Source organism: Molothrus aeneus, chromosome 11 (assembly GCF_037042795.1).
Source record: "Molothrus aeneus isolate 106 chromosome 11, BPBGC_Maene_1.0, whole genome shotgun sequence".
NCBI lineage: Eukaryota > Metazoa > Chordata > Aves > Passeriformes > Icteridae > Molothrus > Molothrus aeneus.
In genome coordinates, this window is record NC_089656.1 from 15,034,376 (window position 1) to 15,049,789 (window position 15,414).

The 15,414-nt window shown below is 57.4% G+C and overlaps 2 protein-coding genes across 4 annotated transcripts; one reads left to right on the forward strand and one right to left on the reverse strand.

Moving 5' to 3' along the window:
* Positions 1-431: 431 nt before the first annotated feature.
* Positions 432-9,333, reverse strand: ZNF319 (zinc finger protein 319). 2 transcript variants are annotated; one of them, XM_066557320.1, is made up of 2 exons: positions 9,205-9,333; positions 432-7,801 (listed from the first exon to the last, which is right to left on the reverse strand). In XM_066557320.1, the coding sequence occupies exon 2, from the start codon at positions 7,428-7,430 to the stop codon at positions 5,769-5,771; it is 1,662 nt and encodes a 553-aa protein (XP_066413417.1). In that variant the 5' UTR covers positions 7,431-7,801; positions 9,205-9,333; the 3' UTR covers positions 432-5,768. The 2 variants fall into 2 exon arrangements, with proteins under 2 accessions (XP_066413417.1, XP_066413418.1); XM_066557321.1 differs by having other exon boundaries at positions 9,215-9,234.
* Positions 9,334-9,944: 611 nt separating this feature from the next.
* USB1 (U6 snRNA biogenesis phosphodiesterase 1) lies at positions 9,945-14,365 on the forward strand. 2 transcript variants are annotated; one of them, XM_066557295.1, is made up of 8 exons: positions 9,945-10,048; positions 10,152-10,303; positions 10,454-10,637; positions 11,130-11,183; positions 12,209-12,314; positions 12,955-13,038; positions 13,320-13,420; positions 13,549-14,365. In XM_066557295.1, exons 1-8 carry the CDS (start codon positions 9,945-9,947, stop codon positions 13,781-13,783), a joined length of 1,020 nt encoding a protein of 339 aa, XP_066413392.1. In that variant the 3' UTR covers positions 13,784-14,365. The 2 variants fall into 2 exon arrangements, with proteins under 2 accessions (XP_066413392.1, XP_066413393.1); XM_066557296.1 differs by having other exon boundaries at positions 13,320-13,661.
* The last annotated feature ends 1,049 nt before the right edge of the window (positions 14,366-15,414 follow it).

Genomic DNA, 15,414 nt, shown 5'->3' on the forward strand with positions numbered 1-15,414 from the left:
CAGAACAAACTCTCAGGAAAAGCTTGAACAGTTGGATGTGGGGCTGGCATCCCAGAGCACAACACACAGCAGTTGCTGCTCCATGAACAGCTGCTCCCTTCGGGCAGGAAGAGACTCCTGCCTGCTCCTGCCCTGAAGCTCCCAGAGAGGAGTTTTGACCTGGGGAGGGATCATTCCAGTTCTAGCAGGGACAAAACCACTCAGCATACTCTGCTTGTGTTTGCTTTCAGCCCCTGGGAGCCTGCTCATACCCTGCATCTTCTGGTTACCAGGAAGATGAACCATCAATTCTACTTTGAAAAAGTTCAGGGGAAAGAAAGAAAACATGAAAAAAAACCCCAAGCAGAGCCAGACAGAGCATAAAGACAGATGAGGAGGCAGTGCTTGGCACAGGGCCTCCTCTCCAGAAACCTTACACACCCACAGGAAGGTATAAATAACTATAAATTTATTAGTAAAGCAAAACCATTTGACACTCACACAGAAGAGCGGGATGTGTTATTACAATATATATACACACATACATGGAGTATCATCTTAGAAACACATGGAGAGCAGTGTTAAAGGCACTGCAAGCCACACAAACCTCAGCAACCTTGGCTGTGACTCCTGACAGCCCCAGAAACTCTGCTGGAGTCATGAGCACAGGTTGGGAGGTGCCCAGGAATCTCCCTGACCATGAAGTCCCTCAGATCCACGGCTTGGAGGCACTCAGAAACAAGCCCACGGTCCAGCTGCCACCTGTGGTCCTGCTCTCCCCACTGAGCATCCCAGGCACGCTGTGAGAGCAGCATCTTCATGTCCACAAAGTGCCAGGGGCAGCTGCCAGGAGATGCTGCAGAGGAAGCTGGGGAGAAGCTGGGTCCTCACCTGGGCCTGGGGGGAGCTGCAGCCCCAAACCTCACTGGCCTGCCCTTACTGAACCTCAGCATTTCACCTGCATGCACAGGAACCTTCCCACAGGTGAACTCACCACCCAATGGAGAAAGTCAAACTCTGAAGTATAACAAGATAAACAAGAGGGTTTTGCCTATTTTGTAATGGCCAGGCTTCAGCTGCAGCCTGGAGTTGATGGTAAATACCCAAGGGAAGTGCAGAAAGTGTTCTCCTCCCTCCTCCCTGCAAGAGCAGGCTTGAGTGCCCAGAGATGGTCCCAAAACTCAGTCAGAGGATGCTTTCCCCTTTGTCCCCCAGTCCAGCACATGGGCCCCAAGATCAGAGCATGAACATCTTCCCACCCAGACTGCAGAGATGGCATCTGCTCACCAGAGAGCTGGCATGGCCACCTGAGCATGCCCCTGGTCCCAGGGGTGTCCCTGCCACAGCTAACTCAGCTCAGCTGCCTGCTTGATGCACACAGCTGCTCCACAGCACTCCCAGGGGAACCAACTGCACTGCCTGAGCCCACCCCAGTGCCAGGACATCTCCCAGGAATGTCTCACAGTCCTTCCCTGACCTAATCCCCAGCCTTGGAGATGGAAATGGAAGCTCCCACCCCAGTCTCCATTTCCTACAGCTCTGCTCTGGCTCTTGGTCCTGGCTTGGATTCACTTGTCAGAGCATGGGCAGGACCCCATGCCAAGCTGCCAGGTCACAGGCATTGCCCATGCCCAGTGAAATGGATGGCCTGCTGTGGGGAAGGACCACTGCATTCCAGCAAGACTCAGGTCCTAAACACCTGATCTCACCATCAGTGGTTTGGTATCACTGGGATCCAGCCTCAGCCTGGGAAAGGAATTTGGGGCTGGGGAGAGCAGAGGGAGGTGGGAAGGAAGGAAGGGACTTCACAATCAGTGTGGAAGAAGGAATGAAAAACAAACCACTGCTTACAAATAAAGAACTGAACAAAGAAAAGAAGCTGAGAATGTCTTTTAAAAGTATAAGCTGTGGAAAGGAAAGAGCTGAGACAGCTAAAGGCATCCTGTAGGTAGGGTCAGGGGAAGTGAAGATCAATAAAAGCCCAGGTTATAGACTACCTTTTCCTGGACCCAGGAAGCCAGAGGAACAACGGCCCTAGAGAGCAGGACTTATGTCCTGGAGAACACCCACACAACCTCTGCCCAACCTAACCCTCCTCTCCACCTACTCAGACTGCCTGCCAAGGAGAGCCACCCTTTGGGAGGGACCCCCCTACCCAGCCCCTCAGCATCTTCAGGCGGGCTGCAGCCAGGTCCTGAACTGCCTGGAGCACTTGCCATGGGGCTGATGGCACACCAGCTCCAGCACAGCAACTCTCTGGGGTGCTGCAGGGCAGTGAGGAATGCAAGAGGCCAAGCAGAGGCTGGAGCCTGAAAGTTGCTCGAAATAAACACCAGAAGTGAAGTGCAACAGGCACAGAGTAGAGACATGGTTTACTCCCCAGAAGGCTTTGGCCCCAGCTGCTCTTTGGTTTGAAAAGGAAACACCAGCAGTGAGCAGAGCCCTGCAGTGTGATGTCCCAGGGACACCAGCTCCCAGGGCAGCCTGTGCCTCCCCACACAGCAGCACAGTGCTCCTGACCCTCCTGTGCCTCCTGCTGCCTCCACCTCCTCCCACCTCACTGGACACAACCTGACCTAAAGGCACAGCAATGGAGATGGACCTGCTTCCCCCAGCCCTGTAGGCAACACTGCTGCTTCCAGCTAGAAAATGCTCCTATAAAAATATACCCAAAGCTCTCTGTGGACACTCAGTGCCCACCCCACAGAGCAATGTGCTCCAGCTGCATGTTCTCCATGGGCTTCAGCTGGATTTGGGCTCCTGCAGGTTAGCAAATGAAACAAGAGACTGAGGCACCATGGACTCACAGGCAGGCCTAATAATGATGTTCTAATCCTGCACCATGATGTTTTTGAACCTGGAGGCCCCTATTCACCAGCTGATGACCTGGACCTGGGCTCATCCCTGCCAAGCTCTCCCCTCTCTCCCTGGCATGGGGCCCATGCACACAGCCCAGAAGAGTCTCTCTGCCCAGGGCACTGCTTGGCCATTGCCACATCCTAGGCAGAGCCTCACTGGGATATCCAGGGCTTTCCCAGCTGCTCAGCAGAAGAGAAACACCCCCCAACAGTCCCTGTGTCCAGCTGTACCAAGGCTCTGCAAAGTGTGGAGCTGTGTCTGGGGGTCAGCACCACGCTCCTCTGCTCCAAGTGCCAGGCAGTCACCCAGGCAGCTCCCCAGGCTCCTGGGAGAGAAGAGAGCAGGGCACATCCAGCTGATGATTTCTCCAAACCCTCCTCTGCTGCTCCAGAAAGAAACAGCAGAGCCACAACAGCTCAGGGAGGCTGCAGCTGAATCTATCTCACAATCCCCTCCTAGCAAAGCTGAGCCTCTCTGCAAGCTCTGAGCCCTGGGCACTGATCCTGGCTGCCAGTGACCACTGAACCCCTGGCAGCTGTGCTGGCAAAGAGCAGAGGAACCAAGGCAGGAACAGAGCAAGGGTTCAGGTGAGTGCCACAGTCCTCATCTGGTCCCACATTTGCAGCCTCCATCACCACCAAGCCCTTCTGCAAAGACAGGATTAGCCTTCCTTTGTTTGGACTCTCTTTTACTCCTACAGTAAAGTATACACTGAACTTACTACATATTAAACAGCAAAAACCAGTTACCTAGAACTAAAGAGCTCTTTAAAAATCCAAGTTACCACATCTCTTTTGCTTTTTAAAGATTCAGTATGACATCAAGTTAAACTATACAGTATTTTTAATGAATTTTAACAAACTGCTTTTTTTAAAAAAAAGGTAAAACAAAAAAAAAAGAGGAAAAAGAAACACAGATGGAAAACTTGGTAGGAAGTTCTACATCTTTGAGGCAGCACAAAGTAAGATAACCATCATGGGTCCCTCTTCCTTGGGCAGCAGAGAGCACAGTCTGTTTTAATCACCTTAAAGCTGCACATGAAGAAGACTCAGCCCCAGGGTCTACCCTGTCACTTCCCTGTCCCAGCCCCTGAAAATGCACCCTGTTCCCCCTCACCATGCTGGAAATGGAAAACTAAAGCCTTTCTCCACCTTTCAGACAAATGTCCCCCAAAAGAGATGCAGGCCCAGTCCAACCCTCTGCAAGGTTAATCTGTCTACACTTGCCATGGACAAGAGTCATTAACCTTGTCCTAATCACTCGTGGAGCACAGGGGCAACACCCTGGCTGCTGCTCACTGCAACCTCACAGGAGCACCAGCCAACAGCAGAGCTGAGCTGAGGCTGGCAGGGACCTCTGAAGACCCCCAGGTCCAACTCCTTGCTTGCACAGGTCAGCTGCAGCAGGTTGTTCAGGACCACATCCAGCCAGGGCCTGAACATCTCCACAGAGGGACACTCAGTATCTCCAAAGATGGAGAGATGGAGGGGGAAGGCTGGGGGACAACCTAGTAGGCACATTTTCAACCTCCAAGGCATCTAACTGACATGTAATGGATCTCTTGGACATGAGAAGCCAGCAAATTCCTGCAGATGAAAACACCTGAGGCTGCATCAACCTTGCTAGGGGAGATTTATTTTTAAGTGATGTTTACAAGAAGTGTGCAAAACCTGAAGAATACAGACGAGGTAAAGAAAGGGCAAAGGGGTAAAACAGGACTCCTGCAAGAGGGGAAAAAATAGACTTCTCCTTTACCCACTGCTAACTTTGCCCTCCCCATGGAGCTGAGCCTGCAGGCCATAAAGGATTCTCCTGGCTCACAGCTGTAGGTTATTGTAGTGTTCATCTCACCCCTTAGTGTTGGAGCTATGACAGCCCATTGCCTGACCCTGCTGGAGGTACCACAGTCAGCCCAAGGGGTGCTCAAGGGGCTGGAGGCAAGGCAGGAGGAGGCTAAGGGCCTTGGGAAGCAGCTCTTGAATGGCAGGCTTTTGGTTGGGAGCAGGGTATGAATGCTGTAACAGAATCATGGAACTTTAGGGCTGGAAGGACCTTTGGAGATTATCTAGTCCAACCCCCCTGCTAAGTTAGGGTCACCTAAAGCAGGTTACACAGAAATATGTCCAGGTGGGTTCTGAATGTCTCCAGAGAGGGAGAATCCATGACCTCCTCCCAGTGCTCCGTGCCATGCTTTCTGGTGGCAGCTTCCTACAGCTCCCTGTGCAGCTGGCAGGGACAGGGGGCAGGCAGGCTCACTCAGACCCCTGCAGAGTGTGACAGCCAGCCACTGCAAAAGCAGCAATGCCAAAGTGCTTTTTGGAGCTGTGAAGCCCCATGGCTTTTCCCTTTCAACACTCTAGAAGGAGGGAGAGCAGGGGAGGTTGGGGCAGTCAATCAACATTAATGATCTGAAATGATGCCCTCAACTGAGCCTGGACCAAGTTGGGAGACCCCAGCAGCAGAAATCTGCCATCTCTATGCCAAGCAGCACTCCCTGGGAGAAAGGAGGGCTGGCTCTGCCTTGCTCCTAAACCCTCTCCAGAAGGAGAATCACCCAATCCTCCCCACCAACCGTGCCAGCAGGACAGGGGAAAAAGGCTGCACGCAAAGAGCTGGTGCCTGCAACAGACAGCTGAGCTCCAGGACTGGAACTGCAGGTACAGCACAAACTACAGTCCAGGGAACACCAGGCATCTACAGGCATAGCTTCCTCCCTCCACCTCCCTCCTCTCCTTTCCACCCCTTTGAGATGTCCACGTCGTCTGTTGCTACTTCGATACAGGCAGCATATCTGAGGCCAGAGGAAAGTTTACCTGCCCACACACCGTGCCCCCCCTTTCCCCCACACTCCCTGGAGGTTGGAGAGGGAAGGGAAGGCAGAGGCTCGGGAGCGTCCCATGCAAGCTGAAAGCCACGGCGGGGCGGGAGGCTCACGGCAAGCAGGCAGCCACCTGGTAGGCACCCTCGGCCGTGTGCTGCACGCTGTGCTCCTGCAGCAGGCCCAGGTCCAGGAAGCGCTCCCCGCACCACATGCACTTGTACTGCTGCTCGCGGGCGTGCACGCTGTGGTGCTTGTTGAGGTGCTCGCGCTGCTTGAAGGCCTTCTCGCAGGAGGAGCACTTGTAGGGCTTCTCGCCCGTGTGCACGCGCCGGTGCCGCTGCAGGTCCGACGCGTACTTGAACCGCTTTTCGCAGTCGGGGCACTTGAGGGGCTTCTCGCGGGCCGGGTCGCAGCGGTGCTGCACGAACTCCGAGGAGGAGAAGAAACGTCTCTCGCAGAGCGTGCACTTGAGCGGCTTCTCGGCGCAGTGGGCCAGCTGGTGCTTCTGCAGAGCCGAGGCCCGCTTGTAGGACTTGTTGCACACCGCGCACTTGAAGGGCCGCTCCGCGTTCTGCACGCACTTGTGCCGCAGCAGTTCCGAGGACTGGTTGAAGCCTTTCTGGCACACGTTGCACTTGAAGAGGTTCTCTATGCCGTGCACGTGCTGGTGGTACACCAGGTGCGAGGGCTGCACAAAGCCCTTCTCGCACAGGTTGCACTTGAAGCGCTCCTCGGCCTTGTGCGTGCGGCGGTGGCGCATGAGCGCGTACTGCTGCTTGAAGCTCATCTGGCACAGGTCGCACTTGAAGGGCCGCTCCTCGCTGTGCGTGCGCTCGTGCTGCCGCAGGTCCGAGGGACGCTTGAAGGCCTTCTGGCACTCCCCGCAGCGGAAGGGCCGCTCCCCGCTGGGCGTGCAGGGGTGCTGCAGCAGCTCCGAGGATTCCTTGAAGTGCAGCTCGCAGACGTTGCACTTGAAGAGGTGCTCCCCCGAGTGGGCGTACATGTGGCGCACCAGGTGGGAGCGATGCTTGAAGGTCTTCTCGCACACCGTGCACTTGTAGGGCCGCTCCGAGCTGTGCGTCCGTTTGTGGTGCACCAGGTGGGAGGACTGGCTGAAGCTCTTGTCGCACAGCGTGCACTTGTACGGCTTCTCGCCCGTGTGGATGCGCTCGTGCCGGGACAGCTCCGAGAGGTGCTTGAAGGTTTTCTGACAGATGGAGCAGCTGTAGGGCTTCTCCGAGGGGTCGAGAGGCTGTGAATGCTCCACCTCGGGAGGCTTGTAGGTCTTCTCACAAATAGAGCACTTCATGGCGTTGCCGTTATGGACGTTGTGGTGCTGCGCCAGCGAGGTCAGGAGGGAGAAGCCCATCTTGCAAACCCCGCACACGAAGGGCTTCTGCTCCACTTGGATACACTGATGTTCGAGGAGGTCGGTGGCCTGGTGGAAGATCTTCAGGCACTGGGTACACTGGAAAGAGCGGTCATGGCTTGGCAAGCACTGGTGCTCATGGGGGTTGGAGAGGTGGGCGAGGTCATGGCCACACACACCGCACTTGTGGGATGGCTCTCCAGCCTGGATGGGGGCGTGCTGGTGGTGCTGCAGTCCAGGGTCTGGCTGGAGCAGGATGCCGTACACGGCACAGCCCAGGGGGTTGTCAGCAGTGCTGGGAGGGATGGAGTGCTCTGGGAGGGCGGCTGCCCCAGCGTGGTGCTGCTGCGGTGGCGGCGGCTGCTGTGGTTGCTGCTGTTGCTGCTGCCAGCTTTCTGACATGCTTGGGGAAAAAAATGGGATTTTAGCAGTGATAGCTTCAGCTTCCCGGATGAAAGGGTTCAAGTAAAAGCAAGACACAAAGATTCTGAGATCCTGATTCCCTGTAAATGATCCCCTCAAGTTGAGACCAGAAAATCCAGCCCACAGCCAGGATCCTGGAAAGAAAAGCGGTGAAGGGACTCCAGAGCCTCCTCCTTAGACCAGCACAGGTTCTTTATGGACTGATTTGGTCTGGCTTTTCCTTCTTTTGGACAAAGGAACAGGAGGCAGAGGCAAGTGCCTTGAAGAGGAGAGGAGGCTCTTCTCCGTGCTGGCTGCGACGTGCTCACACTTGTGAGGGGCACAGGATACAACCCAGGGAGCAGCTCTCTCTGCAGGAAAGAAGACAGCTCATGTCAGTTCTTAGAGGAAATGTGGGCAATTCTCTATCAACCTTCTCCCATGTCTCTCTTTGAAAACTCTCCTGCATCCCTGCAAAGCTACCAAGAAGCCATTGCAGAACCAGAGCTGCACTTGCTGCTGTGCAAAGGGCCTGGGACAAGGAGTTCTCAGGCTGAAAAGGGCTGGGCTCTGCTTGGACACAGCCAGGCACACGTTTGGGTGTTGTGCCCTCACGAGAGGCAGCAAAACTGCCCAGGAGCCGCTCAGCTCAGCCTTGAGAGGGTCAGTGGATGTCCAGCACTGCTGTGGCACTGTCCCAGAACATGGTCTCTCTGCACAGGCTATGCACCAAACACTGTGCAATCAAGAAGCTACTGGGTTAGATTTTACACATCCTAACATGATCCCACCCCAGCTGAAACAGCCCTGTGAAACGGTTCTGCTCCTCCTGCAGCCTGGATATCGAGCCCATTACCCAAGGGATGCATGCAAAGCATTTCCCCCTCTCTGGGCAGCGCTTGTAGACTGGAAGAGCCGGGGAGCTCAGGAGAATATTTGCCCTCAGTGTTATCCTATCCTCAGACACAGGGATCACTCTGTGAAGATAAAAGTGGAGTTAAAGCAGTGGCTTAGCTGAACCTCCTACCAAACCATGTAATAAAAGTACACTGAAGCCAACCAACCTATGCCAGATCCGCAGCCTGGCCTTGCTACAGAGCATCATCAGGCTCACTGGAAAGTGAGATGTCCAATAAAACCTGGCAAAAACTTAGAGAAGAATAAGACCCACCAGCGAGCAGCAGACAGCAGCAGTGTCAACACACCTCAAGAGAGAAGAAGGTGCAAGCCCTGGTGAGCAGCAGCCACCAGCACTCCTGGGCCTTGAGAGCACCCCCAGGTCTGTGTCAAACCACCTGCCCTCAGGGTAAGGAAATCCTTGGTCTACCACAACAATATTTTTTATGTTTAAAACTATGCAATAAAGAGCATCAGAGAATCCCACTCCCCAGCATCCCCACCTCCACTGGCACTCAGTTGAGACGGGGTTGAGCCCCGCAGCTCAGCTAGTCCTGGACCCACCTATGACTGTGGGGACACTTCATCATTTTGTGCTCCAGCACAGTTTGAGGCAGTAAAGCCCCCAGGGGCATCATCACAGCCCTGCAGGCACGCAGGATGCCCTCCTTCTCCTACAGAGCTCACCTTGACGGAGCGAGGGCTCGCAGTGCCGGTACCTGCACCGAGCTCGGCGGGACACCAAACTTCAGCCCAGCCCGGACGCCACCTTCCCCCGCACACACCGCGAACCGCGGCAGGATGAACCCACCGGCGGCGCACCCCGGGCTAACGGGGAGGGAAGACTGCGCCCCTCGCAGGGGAGAGCGATACCAACCTTGGCTTACCGAGGGCTCTGCGCGGGGACCCGCGTCGGCGCCAGCTCCAGCCTAACTCATCCCTCCGTGGGAGGTGGGAAGCGACAACCATTTAGGGAGCGCGGTCGGGAGCGCAGAGGTACTTTCAAACTGGCGAGGCGGCCTGCTCGGCATGGCCCGGCTGCTCCCGCCAGGCCCGGGCCGCCTCAGGGCCGCGGGGCGCGGGGGCGGCCGGGGAGCTCGCAGGCCACCAGCAGCCGCCGCCGCCGCAGCCCGCGGCCAGGCCCGGCCCGCCGCTCGCCGCTCCCCATCGGGCGGCCCCGCTGGCAGCGCGGGGACGGCGCCCCGAGGCCTTCACCGCCGCCGCGCCGGGAGGCCCCGCGCTGGGCTCGGGTGTAGGGGGTCGCTGCCCGCCCGGGGCCGCCCCCGCCCCGGCGAGGCGCACACAAAGGGCGGCGGCGGCGGCCGGGCCGATCACCTACGGCGGGAGGAGGCCTCGCCGGCGGCAGGGCCGCGGCCTGCGCGCTGCGCCCGAGCCCCGCGCTGGCGTGGAGGCGGGAGCCGGGAGGGAGGAGGGGAGGGAGGGAAGGGAGCGAGCGGCGGGCGGGAGCGCAGCGGAGGGAGCGGAGCGGGCCGGGCCGGGGCGGCCGCGGCGGCGGCGGAGGAGGCGGGGCGGGCGCGGCGAGTGCTGCCCCCTGCCGGGCCGCGCCGGCAACTGCGCTGCCAGCGGGGCGCGGGCCGTGGCGGCGGGGCCGCGGCCATGAGCGCCGCGCTGGTGGGCTACAGCAGCTCCGAGGAGGAGCAGGAGCAGGAGCAAGAAGGGGGGTGCCGGGGCGGCGCCGCGCAGGGGCTCCCCGGGGCCAGGTGGGTGCGGTGGGGTGGCGGCGGCGGGAGCGCGCGGGAGGCGGCGGGAGCGCGCGGCCTTCTTCCTCCTCTTCCTCGTTCTCACCCCGCTCCGGTCCCGCAGCGCCGGCCGCCCCCGCCTGCCCGTACCCGCCGGCCTGCCCGGAGACCCGGACCCGCAGGAGGCCGTGAGCGATGACAGCTCCCGGCACGGCGGCCGCGTGCGCGGCTTCCCCCACGAGCGGGGCAACTGGGCCACGCACGTCTACCTGCCCTGTAGGTACCGGCACCGCGACCGCGACCGCGAGCGGGATGGGACCGGGACCGGGACCGGGACCGGGATGGGTCCGGGAGGATGGCGGGACGGACCCCAGCCCCTCGGTCCCGGCGAGGATGCGCGGCTCCTCTGACGGCGCTGCCCCGCAGACATTGCCCAGGAGGAGTTCCTGGAGCTGCTGGAGCTGCTGGTGTCCCACGCCCGCACCTTCGTGCCGTCGCTGGCTGCCATGGAGGAGTTCCACCTGAGCCTCTCGCAGTGCGTGGTGCTGCGCTACCACTGGATTGAGCCCTTCGTTCGCTCCCTCCGGGAGCGCCTGGCCGCCTTCCACAGGTGGGTTTGGCAGAGCCCCGGCAGAGCGCTCCTCACACCCCTCCCCTGCCCTCGGGACCCGTGTTTTGCCAGCATCCACGCCCTAAGGTGTCCCTGGCAGCTGGTGCTGGCAGGACATTAAAGCCCTGGGGATTTTTCCTCACTGCCTCAGGATCTGGCACCAGATGCATCAGGTTTTGGCTTTCCAGGATCAGGCCAGAGCTGTGCCATCCTCTAAACCATGGGTGGTTTTGTTGCTTACATGTGGCTCAGGCACTGGCTGAGCATCAGCTTCTTCAGAGCTTCTGTCACTGTGCAGGCTTTGGAGGGCTGGAAGTGGGAGGGAAATTAATTAATTTGAGCCCCAAGAGGTTCTGGTTGCACCAATTTGGTCCGATTGCAGCTTATATTTGCCTGTATCTTTCCATGGCTTGGTAACAATCCTGACCTCTCCTCATCTTCTCCTTTTTTATTTTTTTCCCTGCAGCTGAAATAGGATCTTTCTTATTTCAGGTTCTTCTGCGTGGCTGACCAAGTGAAGGTTTACACCAACCAGAACAAAACCAGGTGAGTGCACAGTGGAGCAGCCTGCCTGCCCCAGGAGAAGTCTGAGCAGGGCGCTGGGTGGATGGGAAGTGTCACCCTGCCTGTCCCACAGTTGGTCTGCGTGACAACACAGTATGTGATCACCTCCAGATCATCTCCAGACATTTCACACCTTTCCCCAGCCATCTGTACAAAGTTTTGGCTTTGGCACTGATTCTCTGCAAGCTTTTGGTCTCATTAGCCAGTGTGCACAGCCTGGGGCGAGCAGAGTGGGACCACCTCTTTTGGCAGCAGTGCCAGTCATGAAATTGTAGTGCAGGTCTTCCAAGAGCTGGAGAGAAATAGCTGAGATGGTGCTAATTCTCCTGGGCATCAGCTCAGAAGCCTGATTCCAACGGAATGCAATTAAGTTTTTTTTGAATGTCAAAGCAAAGGTGATTAAAATTGCAGAAAGTTGCTGAATCTGGTGGGAAAGGCAGCCCAAGATAGTCATGGGTAGGAAAAAGTGGATATGGAACCACTGGGTGACACTTGAATCTTCTGCTTTCCTCCTGGAGGGGAAGAATTGATGACTCTAAATGACTCTAGAAAGTGTCATCCCCACAGTCCTGGAGGAGGTGCTGACTTCTTTGTCACACCTCTCCAGCCTGGTACTTCCCATTCCCTGCTTCCTCTCACACTGTGAAACCTCTCCAGCAACTTCCACTTTTTTTAATGCAGCTCCTGCGTGGGCACGGCACTCTGCTGAAATTCATCCAGTGCATCCTTTGCCTGGAAAACTGATTTTCATGTCCCAAAAGGTACTAGGCTAATCTAGTAAATCTACATGGTTTATCATCCAATCCTGCTTCTGCCTGCCACCACATCTTCTGTTTTTCTTCAGAATACAATCAGCATCCCTGGATACTTAAACCTGGCATTCCTCAGATTTCCTTGTGTTAGGGAGTAGGGAACTTGCCCAGTAGGAATGAAGGGCTGTGTATTCATAGGGCTGTGCTTTCTGCAGCATGAAAGGGTGCTTGCAGTCTCTCCTTGCCTTTCTCTAGGACCTTTATTGGCTTGGAGGTCTCTGCTGGGCATTTCCAGCTGCTGGAGCTGGTCTCGGAGGTGGATAGCGTTTTAGAGGAATTTGACCTTCCCACATTCTACAAGGTGAGGCGTTCCTGCTTGCTCCCCTGCCAGTCTGGACATGCTGGCTGGTTCCCTGTTCACTCAAATAAACAGGAGCCAGTTGCAGTCGCTGCCCTGCTGTGCATGGAAACAGGGTTGTCCTAGGATAAAATGGGCACTGTGAGACTGAGGACAATCCTTGTGTCTTTGCCTTGGGCAACTTTCTTGGGCATTAGTCCAGCCTTTTTGCTTAGTACTAGCTTTGGGAACAGGTTTGGGATTTTGAAGGGCCAGGGCCCAGTTTGTCTGTGCCTAGAGCTGAGCAAGGAGCTCATGTGGATTATTCAGCAGTGACCCATGTACCTGCTCCAAAACCAGTCCTGAGAGATTCTCCCACAGCTGCAGAGTTGAGCACAGGGAGGCTGGGAGCCAGGCAGCCTTGCCCACTGGAGTCCAAAGGGGCTGGGGTGGGAAGCCCAGGACTCCTCTTGCCTCCAGCACTGTCCATATCAGCTCTGCAGCTGTTGAGTTGGCAGAGGGGACTCCCAGCTTTGGGATCCTCCAGCCTCTGTGATCCCAGACAGGGCAGCAGCATCATGCCAGATGTCCCACTGTGGCTCTGTGCATTGAGCAAAGCCTCCTTTAGCCCTCACATTCTTATCCCTGTTTGTTTTGCCTTCAGGACCCATCATTCCACATCAGCTTGGCCTGGTGCGTGGGGGACCTGGCTGGCAGGCTGGAAGGGCAGTGTCTGCAGGAGCTCCAGGTGTGTCCCCACAGACATGGGGTGGTGTGGAGAGCAGGGGGAGGGCAGAGCTGGACTCCAGCCACATCTCCCTGCCTGGGGTGCAGATCTTCAACTGAGCAGGACAAACTTCAGTGGGCTGAAAGATGAGAAGCTTTTGGGGGGAGCATGAGTTAAATCACCCTCCTGAGGCTTCCAGCTGCAAATGGCTTCACCTGTGACTTGCTTCAGACAGGGAGCTGCCAGCTCCATCCTCTGGCAGATCCACTCTCCTGGTACTGACTCCTGCCTCTGTTTTCCAGGACATTGTGGATGGGTTTGAGGAGTCAGCATTCCTGCTGCGTATCCAATGGGAGCAAATCCGCTGCAAGTCAGGGAACAAGTACTTCTCCTTCCCCTTGAGGTAGGGGTGGGTGGGGCTGTGCCTTTTGGAGCCCCGAAGAGCCTGACCCTGGAAGAAGGGCTGCAGTCTGGCACAGCTCTGGGTGGCGTGGGCTCTCACGCACCTCCGTGCTCTTCTTGCCTGCTCAGCGTCTCTGCGGCATTGGTGGCCTCAAGTCAGGCCACTTCCAGTTTGAGCTGCTGCCCGAAGAAAAGTGTGCTTGTAGCAGATTTCATCCTCGCTGCTGGATGTGCTGCAGTCAGCACTGGTGGTTCCAGACATCCCACGGTCGCTAATTTTGCTGATTTAAAAAAAAAAAAAGAAAAAAAGAAAAAAAATTCTTCAAAAGCCATAGATGCCTTATGGGAAGGAGGAAGAAGGTAGCGTGGGAAGCTGCTACTAAAGGGAGAGTGTCTCACACAGTGGGAAGTAGCACTGCCAGATTGTTGGGAGGCTCTGGGCATGTTTTGAGTAGCAAGAGGGAAGGACATGGAGCTGGATCCTCTTCCCTGAATGTTTTCCTACCGTAAGCCAGCTTGGACAAGCTCCTGAGTCATGTTGTGTCCCTCTCACACTGCTGCTACCTCTGTAGGGACATTTCAGTGTCTGATCCTTTTGCCAAAGAACAAGAGCTTGCTGCCAGGTGTGGGTGAGCCCTGGAACAGACAGTGTCAGTGTTTGCCTGAGCTGGGAGGGCAGTGCCCACAGGTGAGTCAAGGGGTGGCGGCTCCTGCCCAGGCTCCACACTGTGTGATCAGCACCCCAGGTGGATGATGACCCAGGGGATCACGGGCTGGACATTGTCCCTTGGGAGAAACTCCTTTTTATGCTTTTGTCCCTGTGGGTTGGTCAGCTGCAACTTCTCAGGTAGTTGGAACAGGATGCTGATGTGATGCCCTGAATCTTTTATTCCATGTCTGTCCAGGACTTCTGAACAGTAAAAATCTGTTTCCTCATGTCATAAAATTGTGTCTGTGGTGTATTTCAGCCGTTTCCTTTTAGACACGCACAACTCCTGCAAAGCTTCACGTGAGACCACTTCTGTAAGTGCTCCTGTGAGCTCCATGCTGCCTGTCCTGGCACAGAGAGTGGCTTTGTCTGTGGGAGCATCTCCAGACAGTCGGGATTTGTGTCCCTGGGAGCATCGAAGCCAGTTGCCGCTGTCAGGAGCCTTTTGAAGTGCTTAACAAAAAATCTGTTAAGTCTTTAGCCAGTTAGTTTCCGGGATGGGGATCCGCAAGATAAGTTTCTTTTGGGGCAAAGAAAAACAAACAGAGATATATTTAGCCCCTGGGGACTTCAGTGAAACCGGTTTCTCCCAGGTTAATGCTCAACCACCGGCCCCAGCCGGGCCTGGCACTGCACCCGGTTGTGTAACACCGGGTGTCAGAGACCCCCGGGACAGGGCACGGTGGCTGTGGGGGCAAAGTCGGGGATGTGGCGGCTGCCGGCAGGGCCGGGTGCGGGGGTCTGTGCCCGGTGCGGGGTCTGTGCCCGGTGCAGGGTCTATGCCTGGTGCGGGGGTCTGTGCCCAGTGCGGGCGGTCTGTGCCCGGTGCGGGGTCTGTGCCCGGTGCGGGGTCTATGCCCGGTTCGGGGGTCTGTGCCCAGTGCGGGAGGTCTGTGCTCGGTTCGGGGGTCTGTGCCCGGTGCAGGGTCTATGCCTGGTGCGGGGGTCTGTGCCCGGTGCAGGGTCTATGCCTGGTGCGGGGGTCTGTGCCCGGTTCGGGGGTCTGTGCCCGGTGCAGGGTCTCTGCCCGGTGCGGGGGTCTCTGCCCGGTGCGAGGGTCTGTGCCCGGTGCAGGGTCTGTGCCCGGTGCGGGGGTCTCTGCCCGGTGCGGGGTCTCTCCCGCGGCCCCGCCGCACACACACGTGTGGGGGGGGCGGCCCCGGCCCCGCCCCCCCGCCGCCCCGCCCCCGCCCCGCCCCCGCCCCGCCCGCTCCCCGCTCCCCGCCGCCGCCGCCGCCGCGCCCGCCTTCCGCCAGCCGCTCCGGTGCTCCCGGCGGCGGGCAGAG